Source organism: Oncorhynchus mykiss, chromosome 6, assembly GCF_013265735.2.
Source record: "Oncorhynchus mykiss isolate Arlee chromosome 6, USDA_OmykA_1.1, whole genome shotgun sequence".
Classification (NCBI taxonomy): domain Eukaryota; kingdom Metazoa; phylum Chordata; class Actinopteri; order Salmoniformes; family Salmonidae; genus Oncorhynchus; species Oncorhynchus mykiss.
This window is the reverse complement of record NC_048570.1, coordinates 33,092,072-33,114,408: the sequence shown is the minus strand read 5'-3', so window position 1 is coordinate 33,114,408 and position 22,337 is coordinate 33,092,072. Positions and strand designations below refer to the sequence as shown.

The window sequence follows — 22,337 nt, the reverse complement described above, 5'->3', positions numbered from 1 at the left end:
GAAACTTAAATTGTTGCATCTCGTTGTGTTGTCCTCCGATAGCTAGCTAGCTAAAATGGGCCCTTCCTTAAATTAGCCATGGATGGAGATACTTAGGAAAAACTATGGAGAATGAGTTGGAGTGTGGCCTGATCTGATGAATTCTCAGCAAGAAGGGCGCGCTGCCTTGTGCCTTTGGGACTACTAAATATATTTTAAACCTCCCGCTTTGGGCTGGATGTATCAATGTGTAGTTCATACATGCAACATTACTGTCTTACCTCAATTAGCCACGAAATCCCTAGTTTGAAAGCAACTTTTTCGGGAAGCTGTGCTGTGCTATTTTCCCTCACACGGGCCTGCCCCCTACCAATTTAAGTTCAGCCAGTGAGCTTCAGCCCCTCGCCATATGAGTGACAGCTAGCAAGAGGTGCATCATGCACACACAGCAGAGCGCGAGAGCAATGACGTGGTGCACATACAGTGGGGAGAACAAGTATTTGATACACTGCCGATTTTGCAGGTTATCCTACTTAAAGTATGTAGAGGTCTGTCATTTTTATCATAGGTACACTTCAACTGTGAGAGACAGAATCTAAAACAAAAATAGTAATTAATTTGCATTTTATTGCATGACATAAGTATTTGATCACCTTCCCAACCAGTAAGAATTCCGGCTCTCACAGACCTGTTAGTTATTCTTTAAGAAGCCCTCCTGTTCGGCACTCATTTACCTGTATTAACTGCACCTGTTTGAACTCGTTACCTCTATAAAAGACACCTGTCCACACACTCAAACAGACTCCAACCTCTCCACAATGACCAAGACCAGAGAGCTGTGTAAGGACATTCGGGATAAAATTGTAGACCTGCACAAGGCTGGGATGGGCTATAGGACAATAGGCAAGCAGCTTGGTGAGAAGGCAACAACTGTTGGCGCAATTATAAAAAAATGGAAGAAGTTCAAGATGACGGTCAATCACCCTTGGACTGGGGCTCCATGCAAGATCTCACCTCGTGGGGCATCAATGATCATGAGGAAGGTGAGGGATCAGCCCAGAACTACACGGCAGGACCTGGTCAATGACCTGAAGAGAGCTGGGACCACAGTCTCAACAAAAAAAAATAGTAACACAATACGCCGTCATGGATTAAAATCCTGCAGCGCACGCAAGGTCCCCCTGCTCAAGCCAGCGCATGTCCAGGGCCGTCGAAGTTTGGAAACATAATTCTTTGGGGATGCTTTTCTGCAAAGGGGACAGGACAACTGCACCGTATTGAGGGGAGGATGGATGGGGCCATGTATCGCGAGATCTTGGCCAACAACCTCCTTCCCTCAGTAAGAGCATTGAAGATGGGTCATGGCTGGGTCTTCCAGCATGACAATGGCCCAAAACACACAGCCAGGGCAACTAAGGAGTGGCTCCGTAAGAAGCATCTCAAGGTCCTGGAGTGGCCTAGCCAGTCTCCAGACCTGAACCCAATAGAAAATCTTTGGAGGGAGCTAAAAGTCCGTATTGCCCAGCGACAGCCCCGAAACCTGAAGGATCTGGAGAAGTTCTGTATGCAGGAGTGGGCCAAAATCCCTGCTGCAGTGTGTGCAAACCTGGTCAAGAACTACAGGACATGTATGATAATTGCAAACAGGTTTCTGTACCAAATATTAAGTTCTGCTTTTCTGATGTATAAAATGCAAATTAATTACTTAAAAATCATAATGTGATTTTTCTGGATTTTTGTTTTAGATTCCGTCTCTCACAGTTGAAGTTGTACCTATATAAATTACAGACCTCTACATGCTTTGTAAGTAGGAAAACCTGCAAAATCGGCAGTGTATCAAATACTTGTTCTCCCCACTGTATCTGCACATACAGTGGGGCAAAAAAGTATTTAGTCAGCCACCAATTGTGCAAGTTCTCCCACTTAAAAAGATAATTTTCATCATAGGTACACTTCAACTATGACAGACAAAATGAGAAAACAAAATCCAGAAAATCACATTGTAGGATTTTTAATGAATTTATTTGCAAATTATGGTGGAAAATAAGTATTTGGTCAATAACAAAAGTTTATCTCAATACTTTGTTATATACCCTTTGTTGGCAATGACAGAGGTCAAACATTTTCTGTAAGTCTTCACAAGGTTTTCACACACTGTTGCTGGTATTTTGGCCCATTCCTCCATGCAGATCTCCTCTAGAGCAGTGATGTTTTGGGGCTGTTGCTGGGCAACACGGACTTTCAACTCCCTCCAAAGATTTTCTATTGGGTTCAGGTCTGGAGACTGGCTAGGCCACTCCAGGACCTTGAGATGCTTCTTACGGAGCCACTCCTTAGTTGCCCTGGCTGTGTGTTTGGGATCATTGTCATGCTGAAAGACCCAGCCACGTTTCATCTTCAATGCCCTTGCTGATGTAAGGAAGTTTTCACTCAAAATCTCACGATACATGGCCCCATTCATTCTTTCCTTTACACGGATCAGTCGTCCTGGTCCCTTTGCAGAAAAACAGCCCCAAAGCATGATGTTTCCACCCCCATGCTTCACAGTAGGTATGGAGTTCTTTGGATGCAACTCAGCATTCTTTGTCCTCCAAACACGACGAGTTGAGTTTTTACCAAAAAGTTATATTTTGGTTTCATCTGACCATATGACATTCTCCCAATCTTCTTCTGTATCATCCAAATGCTCTCTAGCAAACTTCAGACGGGCCTGGACATGTACTGGCTTAAGCAGGGAGACACGTCTGGCACTGCAGGATTTGAGTCCCTGGCGGCGTAGTGTGTTACTGATGGTAGGCTTTGTTACTTTGGTCCCAGCTCTCTGCAGGTCATTCATTAGGTCCCCACGTGTGGTTCTGGGATTTTTGCTCACCGTTCTTGTGATCATTTTGAGATCTTGCGTGGAGCCCCAGATCGAGGGAGATTATTGGTGGTCTTGTATGTCTTCCATTTCCTAATAATTGCTCCCACAGTTGATTTATTCAAACCAAGCTGCTTACCTATTGCAGATTCAGTCTTCCCAGCCTGGTGCAGGTCTACAATTTTGTTTCTAGTGTCCTTTGACAGCTCTTTGGTCTTGGCCATAGTGGAGTTTGGAGTGTGACTGTTTCAGGTTGTGGACAGGTGTCTTTTATACTGATAAGTTCAAACAGGTGCCATTAATACAGGTAACGAGTGGAGGACAGGAGCCCCTTAAAGAAGAAGTTACAGGTCTGAGAGCCAGAAATCTTGCTTGTTTGTAGGTGACCAAATACTTATTTTCCACCATAATTTGCAAATAAATTCATTAAAAATCCTACAATGTGATTTTCTGGATTTTGTTTCTAATTTTGTCTGTCATAGTTGAAGTGTACCTATGATTGAAAATTACAGGCCTCTCTCATCTTTTTAAGTTGGAGAACTTGCACAATTGGTGGCTGACAAAATACTTTTTTGCCCCACTGTATGTGACCTAGTACACAATTTCCAGGGACCACTTTAAGAACTACTGGCTAAAAAGTATTGGAGAATCTCTTTATGTACGTAACTACACTGATATACACTGTGGACAACTGCTTGTCAAACATCTCATGCCAAAATCATGGGTATTAATATGGAGTTGGTCCCCCCCCCTTTGCTGATATAACAGCATCCACTCTTCTGGAAAGCTTTCCACTAGATGTTGGAACATTGCTGCAAGGACTTGCTTCCATTCACCCACGAGCATTAGTGATGTTGGGCGATTACGCCTGGCTCACAGTCGGCATTCCAATTAATCCCGAAGGTGTTTGATGGGGTTGAGGTCAGGACTCTGTGCAGGCCAGTCAAGTTCTTCCACACCGATCTTGACAAACCATTTCTGTAAGGACCTCACTTTGTGCACAGGGCATTGTCATGCTGAAACAGGAAAGGGCCTTCCACAAACTGTTGCCACAAAGTTGGAAGCACAGATTCGTCTAGAATGTAATTTATGCTGTAGCGTAAAGATTTCCCTTTACTGGAACTAAGGGGCCTTGCCCGAACCATGAAAAACAGCCCCAGACCATTATTCCTACTCCGCCAAACTTGACAGTTGCCACTGTGCATTCGAGCAGGTGGAGTTCTCCTGGCATTGGACAAATCTGGGTTTGGCAGTCGGACTACCATATGGTGAAGCGTTTCCTCTGCTCCGGAGTCCAATGGCGGTGAGTTTTACACCACTCCAGCCGACGCTTGGCATTGTGCATGGTGATCTTAGGCTTGTGTGTTGCTGCTCAGCCATGGAAACCCATTTCATGAAGCTCCCAACGAACAGTTCTTATGCTGACGTTGCTTCCAGAGGCAGTTTGAAACTCGGTAGTGAGTGCTGCAACCGAGGACAGACGATTTTTACTTGCTATGCGCTTTAGCACTCGGCGGTCCCATTCTGTGAGCTTGTGCGGCCTACCACTTCACAGCTAAGCCGTTGTTGCTCCTAGATGTTTCCACTTCACAATAACAGCACTTACAGTTGACCGGGGCAACTCTAACAGGGCAGAACTTTTGTTGGAAAGGTTGCATCCTATGACGGTGCCACGTTGAAAGTCCCTGAGCTGTTCAGTAAGACTATTCAACTGCCAATTTTTGTCTATGGAGATTGTATGGCTGTGTGCTCGATTTTATACACCTGTCAGCAACAGGTATGGCTGAAAAGACGCCTCAAGTCCTCAACTGGCAGCTTCATTAAATAGTACCTGCAAAACACCAGTCTCAACATCAACAGTGAAGAGGCGACTCCGGGATGCTGGCCTTCCTCTGTCCATCCAGCATCTGTATTCTTTTGACCATCTTAATCTTTTATTTTTATTGGCCAGTCTGAGATATGGCTTTTTCTTTGCAACTCTGACAAGAAGGCCAGCATCCTGGAGTCGCCTCTTCACTGTTGACATTGAGACTGGTTTTGCGGGTACTATTTAATGAAGCTGCCAGTTGAGGACTTGTGAGATGTCTGTTTCTCAAGGTACCATGCCAAACTAGACACTCTAATCTTCTTGCTCAGTTGTGCACCGGGGCCTCCCACTCTTTCTATTCTGGTTAGAGACAGTAGTACACATAGCGTTTTACGAGATCTTCAGTTTCTTGGCTATTTCTCACATGGAATAGCCTTCATTTCCCAGAACAAGAACAGACTGACGAGTTTCAGAAGAAAGTGCTTTGTTTCTGTCCATTTTGATCCTGTAACAGAACCCACAAATGCTGATGCTCCAGATACTCAACTAGTCTAAAGAAGGCCAGTTTTATTGCTTCTTTAATCAGCACCACAGTTTTCAGCTGTGCTAGCATAATTGCGAAAGGGTTTTCTAATGATCAATTAGCCTTCTAAAATTGTAAACTTGGATTACCTAACACAACGTGCCATTGGAACACAGGAGTGATACGCATATATATATATATCACATTTTCAATTACATTTACGAAGTTAAATTATCTTCTTGGCCTTCCTTTGATACAGAGTTCTGGAGGGCAGATAGCGTGTCCCCGATGATGCGTTGGGCTGACAGCTCCACCCTCTGGAGAGCCATGCAGTTGAGGGCGGTGCAGTTGCCGTACCTGATGGTGATGCAACCCAACAGAATGCACTCAATGGTGCATCTGTAGAACTTTGAGGGTCTTAGAGGCCATGCCAAATTTCTTCAGGCACCTGAGCTTGTAGAGGCGCTGTTTCACCTTCACCACAGTGTCAGTGTGATGAGACCATTTCAGGTCCTCAGTGAAGTGTATGCAGTGGAACTTTTGACCGTATCTACTGCAGCCCTGTAGATGAGGATGGGGGCATGTTCCCTCGGTCTCCTGTAGTCCACAATCAGCTCCTTTTGTTGATGTTAAGGGAGAGGTTATTTTCCTGGCACCACTCCACCAGGGCTATGACCTCCATGTAGTCTGTTTTGTCATAGTTGGTAATCAGGCCTACCGCTGTCGCGTCACCAGCAAACTTGATGATTGAGTTGGAGTCCTCTGTGGCCAAGCAGTCATGGGTGAACAGGGAGTACAGGAGGGGGCTGAGCGCACACACCCCTGGGCGGCTCCCGTGTTGAGGATTTGCATGGCGGATGTGTTGTTGCCTTCCCTCAGCACCTGTGGTCGTCTCGTCAGTAAATCTAGGACCCAGTTGCACAGGGAAGAGTTCAGATCCAAGGTCCCGAGCTTAGTGATGAGCTTGGAGGGCACTAGGGTGTTAAAAGCTGAGCTATAGTCGATGAACAGCATTCACACACAGCGCATTTGGATATCAGGACAGCGATCACTCACCTCGGATTAGACAAAGATGTTTTCTTCAACAAGCAGGACGCACAGGATTTACTTCAAACACCCGACAAGGCCAACATCCCCGTCATTGGCAAGAGAAAGAGACGCAGGTACAGAGGACACAGAGCGGGGTGCCTCGTAAGGATCTGCAGATGGCGAGTGGGAAAGCTGCCGTTACCGTCAATATTACTTGCCAACGTGCAATCAGTGGACAATAAATTAGACGAGGTACGATCACGAATATCCTACCAACGGGACATCAGAAACTGTAACATCTTATGTTTCACGGAATAGTGGCTGAATGATGACATGGATATTCAGCTAGCAGGACACTCTGCACCGGCAAGATAGAACAGCACACTCCGGTAAGACGAAGGGGGGGGGGGGGGGGGGGGGGTCTGTGCATATTTGTAAACAACGGCTGGTGCACGAAATCTAAGAAAGTCTCTAGATTTTGCTCGCCTGAAGTAGAGTAAGTTATGATAAACTGTAGACCACACTATTTGCCAAGAGTTTTTATCCACACTTTACGTGGCTGTTAATTTACCACCACAGACAGATGCTGGCACTAAGACCTTGCTCAATCAGCTGTATCAGGAAACCGCTCACCCAGAGGCGTCACTCCTAGTGGCCGGGGGATTTTAATGCAGGGAAACATCAGTTTTACCTAATTTCTATCAACATGTTGATGTGCAACCAGAGGGAAAAAAATACTAGATCACCTGTACTCCACATACAAAGCTCTCCCTTGCACTCCATTTGGTAAATCTGACCACAATTCTATCCTCCTGATTCCTGCTTACATGCAAAAATTAAAGCAGGAAGCACCAGTGGCTCGGTCTATAAAAAAAGTTGTCAGATGAAGCAGATGCAAAACTACTGTTTTGTCAGCACAGACTGGAACATGTTCCTGGATTCTTCCGATGGCATTGAGTACATGACATCAGTCACTGGCTTTATCAATAAGTGCATCGAGGATGTCGTCCCCACAGTGACTGTACGAACATACCCCAACCAGAAGCCATGGATTACAGACAACATTCACACTGAGCTAAAGGGTAGAGCTGCCATTTTCAAGGTGCAGGACTCTAACCCGGAAGCTTATAAGAAATCCTGCTATGCCCACCAACGAACCATCAAACAGGCAAAGCGCCAATACAGGGCTAAGATTGAATCGTACTACACCGGCTCCGACGCACGTCTTATGTGGCAGAGGTTTCAAACTATTACAGACTACAAGGGGAAGCATAGCCACGAGCTGCCCAGTGACATGAGCCTACCAGACGATTAAATCGCGTCGAGGCAAGCAACACTAAGGCATGCATGAGAGCATCAGCTGTTCCGGACGACTGTTATCACACTCTCCATAGCCAACGTGAGTAAGACCTTTAAACAAGTCAACGTTCACAACATATCCCTGATTGAGTCTGTAATACCAACATGTTTCAAGCAGACCACCAGTCCATGTGCCCATGAACACTAAGGCAACCTGCCAAAATGACTACAGACCCGTAGCACTCTTGTCGGTAGCCATGAATTGCTTTGAAAGGCTGGTAATGGCTCACATTAACACCATTATCCCAGAAACCCTAGACCCACTCCAATTTGCATACCGCCCAAACAGATCCACAGATGATGCAATCTCTATTGCACTCCACACTGCCCTTTCCCATCTGGACAAAAGGAACACCTACATGAGAATGCTATTCATTGACTAGAGCTCAGCGTTCAACCCCATAGTACCCTCAAAGCTCATCACTAAGCTAAGGATCCTGAGACTAAACACTTCCCTCTGCAACTGGATCCTGGACTTCCTGACGGGCTGCCCCCAAGTGGTGAGGTTAGGTAGCAACACATCCGCCACGCTGATCCTCAACACGGGGGCCCCTCAGGGGTGTGTGCTCAGTCCCCTCCTGTACTCCCTTTTCACCGATGACTGCATGGCCAAGCATGACTCCAACACCATCATTAAGTTTTCCGACGACACAACAGTGGTAGGCTTGATCACTGACAATGACGAGACAGCCTATAGGGAGGAGGTCAGAGACTTGGCCAGGTAGTGCCAGAATAACAGCCTATCCCTCAACATAATCAAGATTAAGGAGATGATTGAACTACAGGAAAAGGAGGACCGAGGACCCATTCTCATCGAAGGGGCTGTAGAGGAGCAGGTTGAGAGCTTCAAGTTCCTTGGTGTCCACATCACCAACAAACTAGAATGGTACAAACACACCAAGACAGTTGTGAAGAGGGCACGACAAAGCCAGTTCCCCCTCAGGAAACTTAAACAATTTGGCATGGGTCCTCAGATCCTCAAAAGGTTCTACAGCTGCAACATCGAGAGCATCACTGCCTGGTACGGCAACTACTCGGTCTCCGACCGCAAGGCACTACAGAGGGTAGTGCGTACATGGCCCAGAATATCACTGGGACTAAGCTGCCTGCCATCCAGGACCTCTACACCAGGCGGTGTCAGAGGAAGGCCCAAAAAATTGTCAACGACCACAGCCACCCCCAGTCATAGAATGTTCTCTCTACTACCGCATGGCAAGCGGTACCGGAGCGCCAAGTCTAGGACCAAAAGACTTCAACATTTTTTACCCCCAAGCCATAAGACTCCTGAACAAGTAATCAAATGGCTACCCGGACTATTTGCATTGTCCTGCCCCCCCAAACCCTGCTGCTACTCTGTTTATCATATTTGCATAGTCACTTTAACCATACCTACATATACATACTACCTCAATTAGTGTTATCTATTGTTCACTTAATAACTATTTTTTACTTAATTGCACTGTTGGTTAGGGCCGGTAAGTAAGCATTTCACTGTAAGGTTCGGCGCACGTGACAAACTTTGATTTGACCATGATGGTAAGCACCCTGAAACCTGCCGTGACTGCCTCCTGTGACCAGACTCTACTGTCGTGTCGACCTCTGAGGGAGAGACCAGAAGCAGATACAGCGTTCTATTCAGTAAGTCAAATGATTAAAGTAATTTGCTTTGTCAGTGTTTTTATAGTATCATCACCCGTACCAATCCCACCATCAATCTCTCCAGTCAGACACAAAAAAAAGACTGATAGATCAGTTAACCCACCCTCTCTTTCTCTCAGCGAGGACTAGGAGGAGATTAGAAGCCTCATAACTGGAGACCTTTAAGAAACATGCAGTGTCTCAACTTCCTCCCACAATACCACTTTGGGGACCTGGGTATGATATAGTTAATGTACTTCTCTCACCTTTTACCATCTAATGAAACTATCTTAAAACGGAATGAGTTATTTCGTACTGGGAGAGCATTCACTCCTGTAAATATCTTCTCTCTTTCTGTTTCAGATCGGTGTCCTGATGAGTAAAGGAAATGACAGACAACAGGCTTAAGTCTAAGCCACCGGATCAACAGAATCACCCATCACTGGGACTGTTCTAACCTTCTTAACGTGTTGAATTGTGTTACAGTATATTCAATTATTTTACTGTACAATGCATTTAGTTGCTTGATACTTATTATTACTACTAAACAAACATTGTTACTGTATGTAATTTTGTTCTACAATTAATTCAAGTCTTAAACAGTAACTTCTATGTGTTTCATTACAACTGTTTATGGTGAATGAGAGACCCCACCAAAACATGACCCTTCAGAGTTCCATGTAGCCTACCGATCAGAAGGAACACGCTCCGCTCACCAAAAGTCAAGCTATGGGCAAGGGGCAGTATTTCTGCCACTCCCCGGTGACACAGAAATCATGTACTTCATGCTTAACTGTTCAACTTAATAGACAGCCATATCAAGGTCGATATGTCTTATTGAAATGGAAAATAAATTGAAACTGGAGGAAATAGATATCTGTTTACTTGCTACCTGTTTCAGTATTTTATTCAAAGTTTCCATGTAGCCCTCACCCTGAATGAGTTTATTGGTTCCTAGTGGTCAGCACATTTGTCAACAAAACATTTAAAAGAGAAGCTCTTTTGTTTTGGGACCAAGGCAGTTGGTTGCCAGGTAACTCAAGAGAAAGTGTAAGACCCCCTCATGTGCACAGAAACCAAACCAAGGGCTGCATCCCTCTTCATCCTGCAATGTTGTTTTTACTGTAGTCCCATTCCAAACCAGACACAATGTACATGCTATTGATCATCTAAGTAATTATTTAGATAGTTCCTTCAAACAAAAGCAATTGAGGCCCTTTTCACCATAATGTGGATGTTATCATTTAGCTGGTATCCAGGCTGTCCGTTTGTATTCATTCAAGGACAATAGTCCCAAACAGAAGCTTCTATTTAGAGTGCTCTGGTCCCTAGCTAATAGATGGTGTCTCCTCAGTCAGGGAGGGGACATCCATTCAGAGTTATATAAGACAAGTCTGGAAATGAATGCTGATTTAGCCCTCCATTTACCCATTCAAGCATTGAAGCATGTTGAAAGCCTCCCCTCTTCCTCCTCCACATTGCCCCTTATGCAACAGTGTTTTTGTCTAAGCCTCCGGGAGGCATATGCCCCAGCAGTAGAGGTGTTCTGCTCTATCTGTACTGTACGATCGTCCTCAGTGTCTCTGCTCCATCTCTCTCTACCTCTCTCTATGGCTGTTCAGCTGGTTGTAGCTCTCCTGGCACTAGCCTCTCTGAGTGCTGCATCTGCACCGGACTGTAAAGAACTGGTCAAACCCCTGGTACTGGAGGACCATACCGAGGTAAGTTGTGATCATAATACTAAATATATTTTGGACCTAATGAATACGTCTCAGATGACACTCTACTCCCTATCCGGCAAACCTACTATGGACAGTGACAGATGCTGTGAAGTATTTATTAGGATCTGCAATTTACTCTTCCTGGGGTTTCCAAAATAGGAAACACAAATAAAATAAATAATATATAGCACATTTACATTACAATTTAACCATTCAGCGGACGCTCCCATCCAGAGCAACCCACAAGCTAGTTCATTCATATTAAGATGGTGAGACAAGCACATACCACAGTCATATCCCAATCACGTATCACATACATAATGCAAAATACAACACAAAATGCATATAAATGTCTGTGTTTTCACAGTTCCCGTCATGCTGTAAGGTGTTCTTTTATCTGTTCTTTGAGTCTGGTTTTATTGCTAGCTTGAGTTACCTGCTGTGGCAGAGTTCCATGTAGTCACGGCTCTATTTAATACGGTGTTTCCCAGCCTCTGTTCTGGAACTGGGGACTGTGAAGAGACCTCTGGTTGGATGTCTTGTGCTATGCCGATGAGTGTCCGAACTGTGTGCCAACTGCTTCAACAGACAGTTTGGTACCTTCAACACCTCGCACAAAGACCAATCGTGATGCAGTCAATCTCTCCTCAACTTTGAGCCAGGAGAGATTGACATGCATGTCATTCGTACTCCGTGTACATCAAAGTGCAATACGTGCTGCTCTGTTTTGCACCAACTGCAATTTGCCTAATTCCTTCTTTGCTGCACCTGACCACAACTGGACAGTAGTGGAGGTGTGACAAAACTAGGGTCTGGTTGACTGAGATAGAGAAAGCAGAGCAATGCCTTACCATAGACAGACCTCATCCCATTTTAGTAACCGTTCAGTCATAATTATGTTTTGACCATCAAAGCTTGCCATCTAGGTTGACACCCAGCAGTTGTCTCCTCAACTTGCTCAATAGCCACATTCAATAATAGATCCAGATGAGGATTAGGGTTTTGAGTGATTTGTCCCAAAAATTATGCTTTTAGTTTGAGATGTTTAGGACCAGCTTATTGTTAGTTACCTTAAACGTAAGTTATTTTACTGTTGCAGCCGACGTGTATACTGTTGAGTCGTCAGAGTACATAGACACATAGGCTTTATTCAAGGAAAGTCATTAGTAAACACCAAAAACAATAAATGGTCCAAGCCGGCTGCCCTGTGGTACTCCACACTCAAACGAATTTGCATTAGAAAGGCTTCCATTAAAGAAAACATTGTGTCTTCTATTGGATAGGCAACTGTACATCCATGATAAGGCAAGGGATGTTAATCCATAACACCTACACATTTTCTTTTTACTATACTACCCTTGTGTTTCTTCCAACTTCAAAATGGTCCATATTGGTATAGGATGAGGCAATTAGATGGTATGAAACTCATGTTTTTTTCCTTGTCTGTGACTGGCAGCTCTATGGCAAATGGGTGTATGTGATGGGGTCTGCGGATCATTTATTCTTCCAAAATGCTTTGGGGACTCTGAAAAGCTCCTGGATAGACCTGTCGGCTACATCGGACCATAAAGTAGTCACCCTAAGATGGGGAGACCGCATGTAAGTCTGGCTATATTGTGGATATGAATGCAGACTTTAGTGAATGTCATAGTAGTTTGGAAAGGGCTTTATTAAATATCAGGAAAGTATGTGCAATGGTAGACATTTAATTTGACCTTTCTCTGAAAGCAAAGACAATGTTTCAAATTGGCACCTAAGCAATGAATCATACAACATGCTAACACGTTTTTCAAAATGTCCATCAGTGATGGAAAATGCATCGTGGGTACAACACATGCTACCATCTCCGGCACCACTTCCACAGTACACAGTAAGTGACCTGTGCTCTACTAGCCTGGTTGCCATATCTGTCTGTGCTTTAGCCAACACCCTCCCCTGGCGTTGTTATGCCAAATAGGACATCGGCAAAGGAGCAAGTTGGCTGAAGCAGAAACAATCTGGCAACCTGGCTAGTGCTCTACATCTGAGGGATGAAAACATTTAGCTGCTCAATAAGAGAGGGCCTTTATCCACTTAACTATTAATGTGTATATTGCCATGTTATGTCTTCACTGTATGTCATCGTATGCCTGTAAAGATAAATAATATGTACTGTTACTGTATTTTATAGTCTGGTATTTTTTACTTGGAAATTACATGGTAATCATGTAGCAATAGTAATAATAATTTCGTTTTATTTTCTTTGGTATTCACTGAAACAAGCACCAAAAAGTAACCTGCCATTTGGTACAAGGTACTTACCAAGTGTGTTGAATGTGTACTGTAACAGCTGAAGCAGGACAGAAAAAAAAGCGTTACCAAATGTCCTAATCATAATGGACAAGGCATTTATTTTATTTTGTGGATCCACAGTTCATTTGTCTGAACACAAAGGCCAGTACCTGGAGACCTGCCCTGACTGCCTGCTTTGGTCAGACACATCTCGTAATGGAGATGTCACTGGCAGATACCTGCTCCTGTTCAGTAAGTCTGATCAATTCTCAATTGATTTGAGGAAATCCATCCCCAAAATTGTCGGCCCCATCTGGATGTGCTTTAACCAATTCCTAACTGCTGGTTCAGTGTCATGACAAATGTATGGCATGACAACGATGGTCAGAGGAGTTGGCTTAAGCACATACAGATCTGGGATTAGGCTAACCCCACTTATTGACATTGATAAATACTAGCAGTTTAGGCATGCTACACTCCAGACAAAGCATTGTGAAAGCCTGGTTGACCCTACATCGACAAGGTGTTAAAACGCTATCTTTCTGTCAAAGGGATCAGTCATTATTTCAGAACCAGCGAGATATATTCAATGCTTTGAAAGACTTAATGGGAGTTGAGCCTTTTGTTGTCTGTTACCAGCCCTTAAAGATTACACCAGCAGGACTGTAGGTCAGCTCACCAGCCTCTCTCTCGTTCTCCCTCTCTCAGCAAGGACAGGGAAAATGGATCACACATACCTGGACACCTATAAGAAACAGGCAGAGTGTCTGAACTTCCCAGAGAAACACCAGACCTACGATGGAAAAACAGGTCAGGGGTTCTCTTTGCTCCTCATCTTTTCATTATCTTTTATAGATGGTAAAAAAAAATCTACAAAATGTGAAACTTTAAATGTATATTGTGCAGACAGAGAAAGCAATGGCCATTCCATTGTCAGGATTGATAGCATGGCCAATGTATTCAACCTTCTCTGACCCATGGTGTTGAATGTTTATCCTTTTAAGCTTGGAAAAGAGATCCTTAAATCTAGACTTCAGTCCAATAAAGCTACGGCAGATATGTGATTTGATGTCAGTTGATCTGTGGCCAATGATCTGGAGCCTTCTTGGAAGGGCACTTCTAATGTAACTTTATGGCACCACTCAAGGGGCTTGAATTTTAGAGCTCTCCCTGTAGATGTTGCGGCGACGTAGCGTCCCCATGAGTGACAGAACACTGAGCCAATCACGGCGCAAATAGATTACATTACCAAACCTTGCGCTCCGTATATTCCGCTGGATGCCCCACCACCACCGAAAGCACTGAGCTAGGCTGAAACACCTGCATTTTGGAGCTGCCTTACTTAACAAGTTTGTATGCGGCTTTATTAACTGAATTATATATTTTTTTTACATTGTTTGCAAACTGATGTGTGACACGTATTCATGCCCAAATAACATGCAAAACAATTAGACCATTTTTTGCTAAACAGGTGGGGCGCCACCTGCCCCGAATGACGGGTCGCCTCTGTATTTCAGAGCTGTGCCCTGATGACAAGGAGGAGAAGAAGGTGGTGGAGGAGAAGGTGGTGGTGGAGGAGGAGATTATGGAGGAGATTATGGAGGAGAAGCAGCCTACGGAGGAGGAGAAGGCTACGGAGGAGAAGGCTACGGAGGAGGAGAAGGCTACGGAGGAGGAGAAGGCTACGGAGGAGGAGAAGGCTACGGAGGAGGAGAAGGCTACAGCGGAGGAGAAGGCTACAGCGGAGGAGAAGGCTACAGAGGAGGAGAAGGCTACAGAGGAGGAGAAGGCTACAGAGGAGGAGAAGGCTACAGAGGAGGAGAAGGCTACAGAGGAGGAGAAGGCTACAGCGGAGGAGAAGACAACAAAGTGAATAAGAGAACCAGATCCTCACCGTGTTGCCCAACAAAACCTCCCTTTAGTGGAACTTTGATCCCATAACCACTAACCAAATACCACTTGTACTTCCATGCACTTCAAACCATGTCTTACATACTCATGACACATTCTAGGTGCTGTATTGTTAAAAAATGCTAAAGTTTTTACCATGAACTGTGTCTTTTTGCTGTTTATTTGATAACAGTTCAAGGTATCTTAAATAACAAAATATGACTGTTCAAACAAAGACATTTAAATAAACACATTCAACCTTGTAACTTTTTTCCTTTGATGTTATAAGATCTGAATATAATGTAACACTGGGTGTACAATGTACAACTTCCTGTACATATCTAGGTTACTTGGGCTATATTGAGAAGTGAGTTAAAGGAAAATTACACTCAAAAATGTGTTTCATTAGTCCACTGTTGATACGGTCCCAAAATGTTTTGCATGTCAGCAATCAGGTTTTCAAAATACGCATCATACTGTGACTCTTTCTGTATTTTGAAAGTTCTATATCCTGAAAACTTGATTGTTTGAGTGCTTCCGAGTGGCGCAGCATTCTAAGGCACTGTATCTCAGGGCAAGAGGCATCACTACAGTCCCTGGTTCGCTTCCAGGCTGAATCACATCTGGCCGTGAGTCCCATAGGGCAGCGCACAGTCGTCCGTGTTTTGGCCATCTTTGTAAATAAGAATTTGTTCTTAACTGACTTGCCTAATTGGATTAGAAAAATTGCTGACATGCAAAACATTTTAGACTGTATCAACAGTGGACTAATTAAACAAACACTAAAAGTTTGACTGGTATTATCCTTTTAAAAAAATCAGACAACCGCCAACTACTTCTATACCGAACTTGAAATGTGTAGAGATTTACTGTGCAGGTTAATACTGTGGTTTTGAAACACAGCATGACAATATGGACCATTTCTTCAAATGTGGAGTACATAGTAATAGACATTGTCATATACACCGAGTGTACAAAACATGCCCTTTCCATAAGATAGACTGACCAGGTGAAAGCTATGAACCCTTATTGAGGTCAACTGTTAAATCCACTTCAATCAGTGTAGATGAAGGGGATTTTTCAGCCTAAATTCAGAGGGTGAATGGGCAAGACAAAACATTGAAGTATCTTTGAACGGGGTATGGTAGTAGGTGACAGACGCACCGGTTTGAGTGTGTTAAGAACTGCAACACTGCTAGATTTTTCAAGCTCAACAGTTTCCTGTGTGTATCAAGAATGGTCCACCACCCAAAGGACATCCAACCAACGGCAGGCCAGTGGTCAAAAACAGGTAATTGATGAGAGGACAAAGGAGGCTGACACGAATTGTGATTCATAAAATAATGCACAACTCATCGTACCTCGATACGAATGGGGTACGGCAGCCGACGACCTTCTTTCAGCAAAATACTGCATTTGCAGTGGGCTAAGGATCAAAAACACTGGATTGCCAGGTCTGATGAATCCCGGTTCCTGCTGTTTTACGCTGATGGGAGGACTAGGGTATGGTGAAAAGCACTTCGTACATGCATCCATCATACCGTGTGTCAACATTGCAGGCTGGTGGTGGTGGTGTGTTTTCATGGAACACATTGGTCCCCTTGATAAAAGTGGAGCAACGTTTGAATGCCACAGGATATCTGAACACATTGCCAAATCAGGTGCATCCCTTCATGGCAGCAGTCTATCCATCTGTGAATAGCTTTTTTTCACTGCAGAATAATGCCACAAGGCTAGGATTGTCTAGGAATGGTTCCACAAACATGACTGTGAATTCAGCTGATCTCAATCCAATTGAGCATCTGTGGGATGAGATGGAACAAGCTATTCGGATTAGAGATCCACTACCAGCCAACTTGACACAGCTGTGGGAAGCATTGTAGAGTCCATGCCTGATGAATTGAGTCTGTCCTGAGGGCAAAGGGATTGCAACTCAATATTAGGAATGTGTTCTTAATGTTTCGTTCACTCAGTCCATGTAGAGTGCACACTAACAACATTACTCAATATACAGTTGCAGCAACAAAGCATCTGTAGAATTGTACTTACCAGTAGACTAGCATTTAAGAAGAGGTCATCATTTCATTGAGTTTGTGAAAGAAAAAAAAAACACAGAAAAAGTGATAAGCAAGTTAGGTCCCCAAAACCGATTTTTACAAAGTCAAATTAATGTGTTAGAGGTTTCATAATGCTTGTATCTAAACCAAAGTAGATAATTTAAGATTGTTTATACATCAGTTGGGCTCTCTATAATCTACAACATGAGGTCTTAAACCTAGCAAAAGTGCTTCCTTGCAGTTGTGTTGGGTAACAGTCAAAATGTTTGCCATGGGGTAAGTTGAGCCAATGGCCACCATACAAAGGATGATCACATTTAGTGTGTTTTATGCCTGACATCCATAGTATTTTTGCACTGTATGCATATGAACTCAATTTGTCATTTTTTAATGTTACTGAGAAGACATGTCCCGTCCCGTGTATACAAACGTAAAACAAGCAGGGGTCTAGCTCCCCTCCCCCCTGAGATTCTTCAAAGAGCAGCCAAGGAAGTGAGAGAAGGAAGACGTCAAATCACCTTCAAATGCAGAGAACTTGCCTCCGAATTGGCACATCGAAACAACAACTGGTCAAGAAATGGAAGGGTAAGTGATATTGAACAGAATCTATATTTGAATGTAGGCATACAATACACCACACCCCAATTCTATTAATTTAACCAACCAGCACCATCACCTACTGCCACGGGACACCATTACCCACTTATCCCGAGGCAGCGCAGCTTACCCCGTCCCGATGTACAAAGTAGATAATGGTGTCCTGTGACAATGGGTGATGGTGCTGGTCCAAGAGACCATTTTCTTTCATGGCCAAAAGCAAACGGACACATGCTCAAAACATCTCATTCCAAAATCATGGGCATTAACATGGAGTTGGTCCCCCCTTAGCTGCTATAACAGCCTCCACTCTTCTGGTAAGGCTTTCCACTAGATGTTTGAACATTGTGAACAAGTGCATTACTGAGGTCGTGCACTGATGTTGGGCAATTAAGCCTGGCACGCAGTCGGCATCTGTCAAACCCAGATCCGTCTGGTGGGGTGCCAGATGGTGAAGTGTGATTCATCACTCCAGAGAACGCATTTCCACTAGCAGCAAGCTTTACGCCACTCTAGCCAACGTTTGGCATTGTGCATGGTGATCTTAGGCTTGTGCGCGGCTGCTCAGCCATGGACACCCACTTCAAGAAACATTTATTGTGTTGACATTGCTTCGAGGCAATTTGGAACTCGGTCATGAGTGTTTCAACCGTGGACAGACAATTTTTATGTGCTTCAGCACTCAGCTGTCCATTCTGTGCGCTTGTGTGGCCCGCCACTTCGCATTGACCGGGGCAGCTCTGGCAGGGCAGACATTTTATTGACTGACTTGTTGGAAAAGTGCCATCTTATGACGGTGCCACGTTGAAAGTCACTGACCTCTTCAGTAAGGCCATTCTACTGCTAGTGTTCGTCTATGGCGATTGCATGGCTGTGTGCTTGATTTTAAACTTCTGTCAGCAACAGGTGTGGCTGAAATAGCCAAATCCACCATGTAGTGTATTTTTTACATGAATTCTGATTATTTCTAGGGACACACAGCCTGAGATATATGTAGATATCTTTGTTAGAAAGAATACTATGCATTTCTTGACATTGTGATGCTGAAGGTAAAAGTTACTCAACTTACCCTACTCTCCCTAAGTTTGGTCCGTGTGCTGTCCTACCAGGTTCAAGGTATATACTGCGCACAAAAAAGTTTGTCAATCAGTTGTGGAAAAACGACCCAATACTTGAGTAAAAGTAAAGATACCTTAATAGAAAATGACTGAAACGTCACCCAGTAAAATACTTAAGTCTAATATATTATTTTATATATTAAGTATTAAAAGTAAATGTAATTGCAAAAATATACTGTAAAAAAAAAAAAAAGTAAAAGTATAAATAATTTCAAATTTCTTATATTAAGCAAACTGACAGCACCATTTTATTATTTTAATGTATGGATAGCCAGGGGCACATTCCAACGTTTTCTTTAGGAATGTAGTGAATTAAAAGTTGCCAAAAATATAAATAGTACAGTACAGATGACCAAAAACGACTTAAGTGGTACTTAAATACACTTCAAGTACTTTACACAACTGGTCATAACTCATTGCCGCCGCTGTCTATGCGCCCTCTGCGGGAAAACCCGTGGATATTGCTCTGCAAGTAGCAGTTTGAATCCGAGGGTTAGTTCATATGTTGACAATATACAAACACATTTTCTCAAAATTCTGTACATGGATGCGACAAATGAAATCAGCTTTTTTGTATCATAATTTCAATGTTAAACTGCTAAAATAAACACAGAAGCAAAACAACTAAAGACATTTTACTTACCATTGTGTAAGGCACATAGGCTGAAGTTTGGAGAGCAAAAAAGTCGCGAATAACCAATAAACCATGGCTGTAAATCACTGTTCCCATAAATGAACTATACAGGCAAGCGTGAGGGAAACACCAGACAGCCATCTGTCAGCGCTTAGAGCCAATTAAAATACATGTTGGATTTGAAAAGGCTGACTCCATCAATAGAGGGGTCGTAAAAAGCCTCGTCGACTATCAAGTGATTAATATATAGGATTTATTAGATAATTTCTATTCAGTGACGTAAATTACTATCTTGAATCCGGTGTCTCGAACATGCTGTGTTGCACAGCTGGGGTGACACTAAATGACAGTTAAAAAACAAATCAGGCTTTATTATTTATTTGATGACCACACAATTATTTTAAAATCATTTTCTTATAGCACTGCGATTGTTATAAAAACTGTGATTGTTATAAAAACTAACAAGAAAAATCAGTTATTTTGATTTAACCTCATTAAAACATTTGAAATTATTTTAATGTATACTTGACAGTATAATCTTTCTAAAAAGCAGTGAAACTAGGAAGAATAACTTCATTAATAGTCTTTAAAAGATACACAGCATCCCAATTTACTGTATGTAGATTAAAAAGGCACTGGTTAACTACTGTACTTCATTCCATGCTGGCTATAGCTGGATAGGAATGTTGCGGTCTAATCTCCCATTCTGACCATTAGGCAATAGTGCATTGTACACATCTAATTCCAAACACATTCTTTTTTTACAAAAAAAAACATTTTTTTTTGACAATAACAATGTGTTTACCTACAGTGCATTTGGAATGTATTCAGACCCCTGGACTTTTTCCACATTTTGTTACGTTACAGCCTTATTCTAAAATGGATAAAATGAATTGTTTTCCTCGTCCATCTACACACAATACCCCAATAATGACAAAGAGAAAACAGCTTTGAAGAAAACAGAAATACCTTATTTACATAAGTATCCAGACCCTTTGCTATGAGACTCGAAATTGAGCTCAGGTGCATCCTGTTTCAATTTATCATTATTGAGATGTTTCTACAACTTGGAGTCCACCTGCGGTAAATTCAATTGATTGGACATGCTTTGGAAAGGCACACACCTGTCTATATAAAGGTCCCACAGTTGACAGTGCATGTCAGAGCAAAAACCAAGCAATGAGGTCGACGAAATTGACTGTAGAGCACCGAGGGGATTGGGTCGAGGCACAGATCTGGGGAAGGGTACCAAAAACGGTCTGCAGCATTGAAGGTCCCAAAGAACCCCAAAGAACAGTGGCCTCCATCATTCTTAAATGGAAGAGGTTTTGCAACCACCAAGACTCTTCCTAGAGCTGGCCACCCAGCCAAACTGAGTAATAGGTGGAGAAAGGCCTTTGTCAGGGAGGTGACCAAGAACTCGATGGTCACTCTGACAGAGCTCTAGAGTGCATCTGTGGAGATGGGAGAACATTCCGTCTGGTAGAGTGGCCAGAAGGAAGCCACTCCTCAGTAAAATGTACGACAGCCCGCTTAGAGTTATGAAAAAGCACTTAGACTCTCTGACCATGAGAAACAAGATTCTCTGGTCTGATGACATCAAGATTGAACTCTATGCCTGAATGCCAAGTGTCACGTCTCGAGGAAACCTGGCAACCATCCCTATGGTCAAGCATGGTGGTGGCAGCATCATGCGGTGGGGGTGGTTTTCAGCAGCAGGGACAGAGAGACTATTCAGGATCGAGGGAAAGATTAACAGAGCAAAGTACAGAGAGATCATTGATGAAAGCCTGCTCCAGCGCGCTCAAGACCTCCGACTGGGGTGAAGGGTCAAGCCAAGACATCGCAGGAGTGGCTTCGGGACAAGTCTCTTAATGTTCTTGAGTGGCCCAGCCAGAGCCCCGACTTGAACCCAATCGAAAATCTTTGGAGAGACCTGAAAATAGCTGTGCAGTGACGCTCCCATTCCAACCTGAGAGCTTGAGAGGATTTGCAGAGAAGAATGGCAGAAACTCCCCAAATACATGTGCGCCAAGCTTGTAGCGTTATACACAAGAAGACTGGAGGCTGTAATCGCTAACAAAAGGTGCTTCAACAAAGTACTGACTAAAGGGTTCAAATACTTTAGTAAATGTATTATTTCAGTTTTTTCTTTTTAATAAATTGGCAAAAATGTCTAAAAACCTGTTTTTGCTTTGTCATTATGTGGTATTTAATCCATTTTAGAATAAGGCTGTAACGTAACAACATGTGGAAAAAGTCAAAGGGTCTGAATACTTTCCGAATGCACTGTATATATAACTTCTACATATAAAATGTAAATGCCATTATAATATACTTTTGAAAAATATATTCCATGTACAATTAATTACCCAGTGGAAAACTGAACATGAAAAAAAATACAATAATTAAGCAACAGATATAACATGACAATAAAAGCAACAAACCCATTTCAATGTGAGCTTCATTTTGGTATAAAGTGATTCATAAAATGTGTGTGTGTGTGTGTGTGTGGCTCACCAGGGTGGCCAGTCAGACGAACATAACACGTTAACCACCATTCAAACATCCTATCTCAATTCTTGCTTTGTCAAAAGGCACACAATTCTTTCACACCTATGCCCACTCAATCTTTTCCCCTCCATCTTTGGTTCAATAATCCCTCATTTTCCATAGAACTTCTTGTTGAGGAGGAAGATGAGCAGGTTGACGTTGACTTTGGCTTTGTCAAACATCTTCATCACCGCCACTCCCTCGTACTGCAGCTGGAGCAGATCCTAGATAGGGACAGTGACAGACAGGGACAGAGACAACAGTCAACTATGGTTCTACGATCATAAAATAAAATATATAT

General features: G+C 43.2%; 2 protein-coding genes across 3 annotated transcripts in view; one reads left to right on the top strand and one right to left on the bottom strand.

Annotated features, from left to right (window-relative positions):
- Positions 1 to 10,652: 10,652 nt before the first annotated feature.
- On the top strand, positions 10,653 to 15,343 carry LOC110525798. The gene is made up of 6 exons (XM_021606229.2): positions 10,653 to 10,916; positions 12,373 to 12,515; positions 12,722 to 12,786; positions 13,329 to 13,439; positions 13,896 to 13,997; positions 14,705 to 15,343. Exons 1-6 carry the CDS (start codon positions 10,683 to 10,685, stop codon positions 15,058 to 15,060), a joined length of 1,011 nt encoding a protein of 336 aa, XP_021461904.2. The 5' UTR covers positions 10,653 to 10,682; the 3' UTR covers positions 15,061 to 15,343.
- Positions 15,344 to 21,666: 6,323 nt separating this feature from the next.
- The window catches only part of iqgap2 (IQ motif containing GTPase activating protein 2), an 84,552-nt gene continuing 83,881 nt past the window's right edge, over positions 21,667 to 22,337 (bottom strand). The window contains exon 38 of one of the 2 annotated variants that reach the window (XM_036979942.1): positions 21,667 to 22,260. In XM_036979942.1, the coding sequence (XP_036835837.1) occupies positions 22,147 to 22,260 (114 nt within the window). In that variant the 3' untranslated portion in view covers positions 21,667 to 22,146. The remainder of the gene's footprint in view (positions 22,261 to 22,337) is intronic. The other variant, XM_036979941.1, reaches the window with a different exon arrangement.

What these genes read in the sequence shown, in the direction of transcription:
- LOC110525798 (XM_021606229.2), top strand. Translation starts at nt 10,683, where the DNA reads ATGCAACAGTGTTTTTGTCTAAGCCTCCGGGAGGCATATGCCCCAGCA. An exon ending in CAGATACCTGCTCCTGTTCA is followed by an intron (nt 13,440 to 13,895) that starts GTAAGTCTGATC and finishes TCCCTCTCTCAG; the next exon opens with CAAGGACAGGGAAAATGGAT. An exon ending in GACCTACGATGGAAAAACAG is followed by an intron (nt 13,998 to 14,704) that starts GTCAGGGGTTCT and finishes TCTGTATTTCAG; the next exon opens with AGCTGTGCCCTGATGACAAG.